At 38.2% G+C, this 8,683-nt stretch overlaps 1 protein-coding gene across 1 annotated transcript; it reads right to left on the bottom strand.

Annotated features, from left to right (window-relative positions):
- Positions 1-2,085: 2,085 nt before the first annotated feature.
- Positions 2,086-4,684, bottom strand: DEFB129 (defensin, beta 129). Its single transcript, XM_011979830.1, has 2 exons — positions 4,602-4,684; positions 2,086-2,698 (listed from the first exon to the last, which is right to left on the bottom strand). Exons 1-2 carry the CDS (start codon positions 4,657-4,659, stop codon positions 2,205-2,207), a joined length of 552 nt encoding a protein of 183 aa, XP_011835220.1. The 5' UTR covers positions 4,660-4,684; the 3' UTR covers positions 2,086-2,204.
- Positions 4,685-8,683: the final 3,999 nt, after the last annotated feature.

Raw genomic sequence — 8,683 nt, 5'->3', positions numbered from 1 at the left:
TATTAGGATGGCTACTATTTTAAGAAGCCCAAAAGATAGTAAGTCTTGGAGATAATGTGGAGAAATCAAACCATTGTGTACTGTTGGAGGGATTGCTAAATGATTCAACCACTATAGAAGACAGAATGGAGGTTCCTTAAAAAATAAAAGTAGAACTACCATATGGTCCAGCAATCCCACTCTGGGTATATATCCAAAGGAAGTCAAATTAGGATCTCAAAGAGATATCTGCACCTTCATGTTTATTGCAGCATTATTCACAATAGTCAAAATATGGAAACGACCCAAGTATCCATTAACAGATGAATACACACACACACACACACACACACACAAACACACACAACAGAATCATTAGTTTTAAAAAAGAAGAAAATACTACATTTGCAAAAACATGGATGAACTTGGAGGACATTATGCTAAATGAAAGAAGTCATGCAAAGGAAGACAAATACTGCATAACCTCATTTATATGTGGTATCTAAAAAAGCTGAACGTGTAGAAGCAGAGAATTCAGTAATGGTTGCTAGGGATTTGGATGTGGGGTGGGGGAAATAGGGAGTTGTTTAATGGATATTAAGTTTCAGTTATACTAGATGAGTACGTTTTAAAGATCTGCTGTACAACACAGTGCCTGTAATTAACGATATGGTATTGTGCACTTCAAAGTTTGTTAAGAAAGATTCTCATGTTAAAAGTTTACTGAACAAACAAACAAGCAACACCCCCTCTTCCCAAAAACAAAACCAAAAGGACACAAGTATACTTTGGGAGGTGATGTATATGTCTATCCCCTTGATTGTGGTGATAGTATCACAGGCATTTGCATATGCCCAAACTCATGCTATTGTTCACATTAAATATGTTCAATTCTCTGTATATCAATTATGCCTCAATAAAGCTGTTAAAAAACTAGAATAGGTGTCTGTGACATTGTAATTTGGGCAATAAAAGAAAGTGTGATCTGAAATTGCTGATCTCTGGGATATAATATAATGTTCACATCTCCATTTTATGAATAAATAAACTGATGCTTATGTGTGGATAAATGATTTGTTCAAGACCACACAGCTAAAAAGTGCCAGAATCAGGATGCTAGTCCAGGCATATCAGACCTGAATTTCTATAGTCTTAAATTATATGCCACAGCCCTCAGAAATATGCCTATCTCCTCTGGATTAGTGGCATCCCCTTTGCCTAACAGTCACTATAATTACTTGTGCCCTAAAACTCTCTAGCCTTGTGCTGTTCAATATTCTATGGAATCCTCTATTGATGTGTGACTATGAACACTTGAGATATGGCTAGTATGAATAGAAATGTGCTCTAAGTGTAATTACACATATGAGATTTCAAAGATGTAGTCCAAAAAAGGTAAACTCTCTCATAAATAATTTTTACATCGATTACATGTCAACATAATCATGTTTTGGATATATTGCATTCAATAAAACATATTATTGACCGGGTGTGGTGGCTCATGCTTGTAATCCCAGCACTTTGGGAGGCTGAGGCAGGTGGATCACGAGGTCTGGAGTTCGAGACCAGCCTGACCAACATGGTGAAACCCCGTCTCTACTAAAAATACAAAAATTAGCTGGGCATGGTGGTGCACACCTGTAATCTCGGCTACTCAGGAGGCTGAGGCAGGATAATTGCTTGAACCCATGAGGCGGAGGTTGCAGTGAGCTGAGATCGCACCACTGCACTCCAGCCTGGGTGACCGAGAGACTCTGTCTCAAAACAAAACAAAACAAAAACACATGTTACAATGAATTTAACCTTTTTCTGATTTCTACACATTCTATTTTGCATATGGACATCTCCTCCCAAATATATGAGAGAAGAAAATACATCTCTTGATACTTTCCTTACTGTTGATCCAGGAAAAACACACCATATGAGAGACATAAATGCTTGTTACAGAGGCTTAATCTAGGCCATGCATGTGACAAACTCGATGCTGTAGTCACCTTCCTGGTGCTTACTTTCTCCTACGCATCTAAACTTAAACAATTCCATCCCTTCCTAGCTCTACCCCCTCTGTGAGGCTCTTGTGAGAATGATAACATTATATAAACTGTAGGTGCTCAAACAGTGTTTATTGAATGACTGATGATAGAGGAAACAGTTCTATGTCATTTTATAGATAGCAAAAATAGAGAGGAACTTGAAACTTTTAAGTTGTAAGGGAAAGATCCCCATTACTGCTCTTCTGCTTCCTCCAGCTCCAGTGATGGTGTTGGCAATATGTTTGGTGGAGGTGGTGCTGGTGGTGGGGAGGCAGTGGCAGAATCTCCGCTTTCTTTGGTGTTACTCTTGGTAGAAGTAGCAGTGTATGTGATCTGTCCTGAGGTCATGGTGCTGACGGTGGCAGAGTTCACAGGGGTGGCATTTGGAATGATGACAAGGTTGGTATTAGCAAAAAAGCTAGTGCTTTTGATTTGGGGGAGAACAGACAAAATATGTTTTCTTTGTATCACAGCACTAGAATTCTTGGTAGGTTTTAGCATCTCTTGGACGTCTTCATTAAGCACATTGGGTGTTCCATATTGCAGGTAGTTTTCAATCAATTTAACCACTTTTGGTCCAACACAACATTTTTTCATCTTGCATTTCTGTATCTCTTTTTCATCCACATTGCAATGATCCCTGCATCTCCCAAAACCCATTAAACAGCTTCTCAAGCCAATCAATTCTGCATAAAAAAAGAGAAAGTCATTGAGCCAAGGCTAATAACTAGAGACGATGTTAAAACTGCTATTCATACTCAATTTTAAGACTAGTGTTTAGGGATGTTGTTGAAGGCAAATGGGCAGGCCAAGAGAGTCTCTATGCCCCTCTTGAATCCAAAATAAATTTCCTGTTTAGTCTGCCTTCCTTGAGTAACTTTAAGAAGCAAAAGGCACATAGAGAATAGAGTAATTATTTGCTTTTAGGATAGAATTTTAGACCTTCAATTTAGCATCTTAGGTACTTGTCGGACATCACTATCCCATCTCCATAATCTTGGGAAATACCAATGAGAGCAAAGTCTATCATAAAATTAATTTAAGAAAGAAGTGCAAAAGAGAATCAATAGAATTTTCAGGAGTCCTTTCTTTTCACCAAACCCAGTAGCCCATGACTTCTCTTTTCTCAGCAATTGCTAGATCTGTGATTCCTGAAGCATGGTGTTCTCCTATCTCTTCTAGCCTCTTTGGACACTATCCCTCAGAAGTCTCATTCATTATCCCAGCCTTAACCTCATATCCACCAAGGTAACTTCTGTGTTGTTATCTATAATTCTAAATTCCTTGCTCAGCTTAGTATCTTATCTTTATCTGCTGAATGATTTTTCCATCCTAACGTCTCATCTTTCTTTTTTCTGAATCTAAAAAGCTTTTCTCCGAATCTAAAAAGCTTTTCTCCCTTGTTCATATTAATAACTCAATTATTTTCCATAAGTTATAAGAGATTTATGTAGCATCTATTAATTTTCAAAGTATGTTCACATAGATTTCCACATTGTTTTCTCATCAAATGGAAAACAGAAAAATTCTTACATTGGAAGCAGTTGCGTTGATTAACCCCATTATATTCATATGAAATTGAAGTTCAAAGTGGTTAAGTGACTTTACCCAGGACGACGCAGCCATACTTGCTTATGGTACTACCCTTTTCCTAGGGTCCCAAGATAAAAACATTAGAAGCATCTTTGACTCTTCCACTTTCCCTGCCCCGAAACCCATTGCTATTTTTTTCAAATAGCTGGATGATTCTTGTATTCTGAAACAAATCTCAATGCTTCTCCTTTCTTTTCCAAAAACAATAGTCAATCCCCTGGCTTAGCCTTTTGCCATAATGCATTCCTAGATGCCCTTATGGTAGTTTGGGGGTTTTCAGGAAGACAAAGGCTGAGAGAAGGGATAAAGGCTCTGGAAAACCTGAAAGGATTCAAGATGGAGAACACAGGCTTGTGTACTGGATCTTGAAAGGGTTTTTTTGAGCATGAGGGAAGAACTTCCTCCTTTCTACACCAAAGCACAAACTGATAGGAACCTTTGCTTCAAGAGGTGGTTTTACAGGAAGGGGAACAATACACACTGGGGCATGCTGGGTGGAGGGAGAACATCAGGAAGAATAGCTAATGCATCCTGGGCTTAATACCTGGGCGATGGATTGGTAGGTGTCATAAATAACCATGACACATATTTACCTACGTAACAAACCACACATCCTGCACAAGTACCCCAGGACTTAAAAAAAAAAGAGGCGGTTTAAGATAGAAATAGAACTAAAAGGAGGTAGACCTGGGCTTAGTCTTAGCATGATAGACATACACAGGACAGGAAGGCAGCATTATATTTTGGATAGTTTCTGAATGGACAAAAAATACTCTGCTCTCTCTGTAGCTTCCTGGGTATTCCCAACGGACACAGTCTGGGAGTCGGAGCCTATGAGAATGTATCAGTGCACGACCGATGCAGTAGGTAAGCTCTTTAACCATCTTTTTGAACAGCTCATCTTTCAGCCTCCTCTCTTTGGGTTTCCATTGTCATGGGCAGCCAAATCCTTGGTTCCTCACATCTACTCATCTTAAACCTGGGAATCTACATTACCTGTGTTCACCTGGTACTGTAGCATGAGGCTGGCAAAGATAGGAAAAAGGAGCTTCATGGTTGGGTGCCAGAGAGGAAGCCCTGGATCTGGGTTGATGCTCCTGAGCTCCAGCCTTTATTGGCCTCTTCATGGCCTTAGGCCATGAGCAGTGAAGTGCAGCCAAAGCAGGTTTGTGTGCCGCTCACCGTTGTTGTGTTTTTTCTGTTTGAAAACACCCTCTCCTGAACACCTCTATGCAACAAATTTCTTGCTCTTGATCCTGGGGGAAAACATAAGATATGTAAGATAAGAAAGAAAGAGCAAGCCCTTTGCATGTCTCTCTCTTTTGTTTTTTGAGATGGAGTCTCACTTTGTTGCCCAGGCTGGAGTGCAGTGACGTGATCTCGGCTCACTGCAAGCTCCGCCTCCCAGGTTCAGGCAATTCTCCTGCCTCAGCCTCCCGAGTAGAGTATCTGGGACTACAGGCGAGCACCACCAAACCCAGCTAACTTTTGTATTTTTAGCAGAGACGGGGTTTCACCATGTTGGCCAGGCTGGTCTCAAACTCCTGACCTCAAGTGATCTGCCCACTTTGGCCTCCCAAAGTGCTGGGGTTACAGGCGTGAGCCACCGCACCCAGTCGCATGTCTCTTTCTTAATGTTGGAGTAGGGTAAGAGTTAGATCACTAATTGTCAGTCCAGTTATGTTAAGGTTGGCACTTAGTGCATGAGAATTAGAAGAGATAGAGGAGCGTGAAGATTCTGCCTTGTTTGTACTGGTATGTCCAGTGGCCAGCATAGGTATTGGATCAACATACAAGTCAGTACATTTTTGTTAAACAAGTTTGTGGGAGACAGCTCTTGGCATATCTTTAACTTTTGAGTTTACAATGATTCCTACATCCTTTTAAAGTATCAATTGAAAAAAAAACCTTTTTTAACTTTGGGGGTATATGTGCAAGATGTGCTGGTTTGTTACATAGGTAAATGTGTGTCATGGGGGTTGGTTGTATAGATTATTTCATCACCCAGCTATTAAGCCTAGTGCCCATTAGTTATTTTTCCTGATCCTCTCCCTCCTCCCACCTTCCACTCTCCAATAAGCTCCAATGTGCATTGTTCCCGTCTGTGTGTCCATGTGTTCTCATCATTTAGCTCCCACCTATAAGTGAGAACATGCAGTATTTAGTTTTCTGTTTCTGCATTAGTTTGCTAAGGATAATGGCCTCCAACTCCATCCATGTCCCTGCAAAGGACACGATCTCATTCTTTTTTATGGCTGCACAGTATTCCATGGTGTATATGTACCACATTTTCTTTATCCAGTCTTTATCCAAATGGCCAAATGATGGGCATTTGGGGTTGATTCTATGTCTTTGTTATTGTGAATAGTGCTGCAATGAACATATGCATGCATGTGTCTTTATAATAGAACCATTCATATTCCTTTGGGCATATACCCAGTAATAGGGTTGCTAGGTCAAATGGTATTTCTGACTTTAGGTTTTTCAGGGATTGTCACACTGTCTTCCACAATGGTTGAAATAATTAAAAGCAGCGATTTTTATAGCATACTGCTCAGATTCCTTAGTCATAGCTGATTGATCCAGGGGTAACAGCAGAACCAAGCCTACAAATCAGATGGTTTCCCCTGCTAATCTGGGACGTTTCCTAAGAAACTCAGATATTGAAGCTCATTGGCTCTGAATATTATTAATTGTTCAAGCCCTTTCAAGAGTTTCCCTGGTTCCTTACCTTCCTGAAATTCATGTTTTCTTAGGATTTCATTAGCTACTATAGTATCCAATGACTCCTCGGTTTTGTTTAAATTAAACTGTTATTTTTTAAAACAAGCAAATCTTACGAACTTTCAATTTATGAAATGTATATTTTACTTCTATGAACAAAAATAATCAAGTTTAGGCATATTTACTTACTACTTGTCAATATCAAGAGATGGAATTAACAGCCCTTTGGAATCAGTTGATCCTGAATATCACATATTAATTGGTTTCTGGTGTTCTAAGATGCATTAAAATAACATTATTCACCTCATTGTGTCTTGCTAGTCTCAAAGCATTAAGAATGTGAAGAGTACCAGTACAAAGAGAAGCACAGTTATTATGAAACAAAAAATCGAGTTAATAAGAATTGTAAAGTTATGAAAAATTAAGTATGTTGCATGTATGTATGGAATGAATCTATCAACAGTGTAGAATAATTTTGTAAAAAGACAGATTATTTACATGTGCAAGGTGTTGCATTTATTTATCCCAAGGTGTTGGGAAATGAAAAACACTAGCTATTGTCAACATAAATTTTTTTTTTGAGACGGAATCCCACACTCTTGCCCAGGCTGGAGTGCAGTGGCGCCATCTTAGCTCACTGCAAGCTCTGCCTCCCCGGTTCACACCATTCTCCTGCCTCAGCCCACTGAGTTGCTGGGACTACAGGCGCCCACCACCATGCCCGGCTAATTTTTTGTATTTTTAGTAGAGATGGGGTTTCACTGTGTTAGCCAGGATGGTCTCGATTTCCTGACCTTGTGATCCGCCCACCTCGGCCTCCCAAAGTGCTGGGATTACAGGTGTGAGCCACCGCACCTGGCCCAGAAATATTTTTAATACTCAGAATTATGTGCAAAAAATTTTGAAAACCCTGCATGATTTTTTTCATAATATAAATTTTCTTGAACTTTTTGTTATTGATTTCCAAATAATTTGTATATTGGGGAAGGGAATAACATATGGCAATAATTTTTGATACTGAGAGTGCTTTATTGATCATTTTTTCTACTTTTTTGACATACACATTTATTGCTATAAAATTCCCTCTTAGTACTGCTTTTGCTGTATCCCATAGGTTTGTAATGTTTTATTTCCACTTTCATTTGTTTCAAGAAATTTTTAAATTTCTGTCTTAATTTCTTCATTGACCCAATGGTCATTCTGGATCATGTTGTTTAATTTCCATGTGTTTGTATAGTGTTCAAAGTTCCTCTGGTTATTGATTTCTACTTTTATTCCACTATGGTCATAAAAGATACTTGATATGATTTTAATTATTTGGATTCTTTTGAGACCGGTCTTGTGGCCTAACAAGTGGTTTATCTTTGAGAATATTCCATATGATGAGGAAAATATGTGTATTCCGTGGCTGTTGGATGAAATGTTCTATAAATGTCTGTTAGGTCCATTTGGTTTATAGTGCAGACTAAGTCTGATGTTTCTTTGTGGATTTTCTGTCTTGATGATCTGTCCAATGCTGAAAGTGGGGTGTTAGTGTCCCTAACTATTATTGTTTTGGGGTCTACCTCTCTCTTTAGACCAGCAAGGTTCAAATTAATTCATATGTAGAAAAGATGACACAGTGGAAATCGAAAAGTGTTTATTTTTAAGTGAATGATTATGATAATGAAACACTACAAATCAAAACTTATGAAGTCCAGTTAAAGCTGCATATAAAGGGAAAATTAGAGTCTTACCCACTTGGCTATATTGAAGAAAAGCTGAAAATTTATGAGATAACAACACAAATAATAAGTTAGAAAACAATAACAAAATAAAAGGAAAGGAAGTTCAAAGAAAGGAAGATAAAGCTGAGAGGAGAAAATAATTAAATATTTTTAAATTTTCATAATATTTAAAATAAAATATAATTAAAAATCAAACATGGAATCAACAAAACCAAAAGTTGATTTTGAAAGGACCAATTAATTAATTCACTATAGGAATAACAAAGAAAAAAATGAAAACACATTGTCTATGTGAAGAATAAAACATGTAGCCATCACTACAAACTCTATAGATAGTAAAGAGATCAAAGGACATATTGTGAGTGACTTTATGCCAAAAATCAAATTTAGAAGAAATAAACAATTACTTGATGTGACCCAAGAAGAAACTGAAAATTTGACAGTTCTAAATTGTTAGGGAAATTAAATCTTTAAACTCAGTTGAGTTTTTCTGCTACATTCCAATGTCTGATCCCTAGCTCTATGGGTTTCCAGAGACAGTTGTAGAGGCAGCAGAAAAATATTCTTGCTCTTATATTATAACTACCATGGTGTGTTCCTGAAGTCCAACATGTCTAATCATGGGAT

Source organism: Mandrillus leucophaeus, unplaced genomic scaffold (assembly GCF_000951045.1).
Source record: "Mandrillus leucophaeus isolate KB7577 unplaced genomic scaffold, Mleu.le_1.0 Scaffold206, whole genome shotgun sequence".
Taxonomy (NCBI): domain Eukaryota; kingdom Metazoa; phylum Chordata; class Mammalia; order Primates; family Cercopithecidae; genus Mandrillus; species Mandrillus leucophaeus.
This window is presented reverse-complemented; position numbering and strand designations above follow the sequence as displayed.

Coding starts and splice junctions, on each gene's coding strand:
- DEFB129 (XM_011979830.1), bottom strand. CDS start 4,659: ATGAAGCTCCTTTTTCCTATCTTTGCCAGCCTCATGCTACAGTACCAG. Junction 2,699..4,601: donor ACAGTACCAGGTGAACACAG/GTAATGTAGATT, acceptor TTTTTTATGCAG/AATTGATTGGCTTGAGAAGC.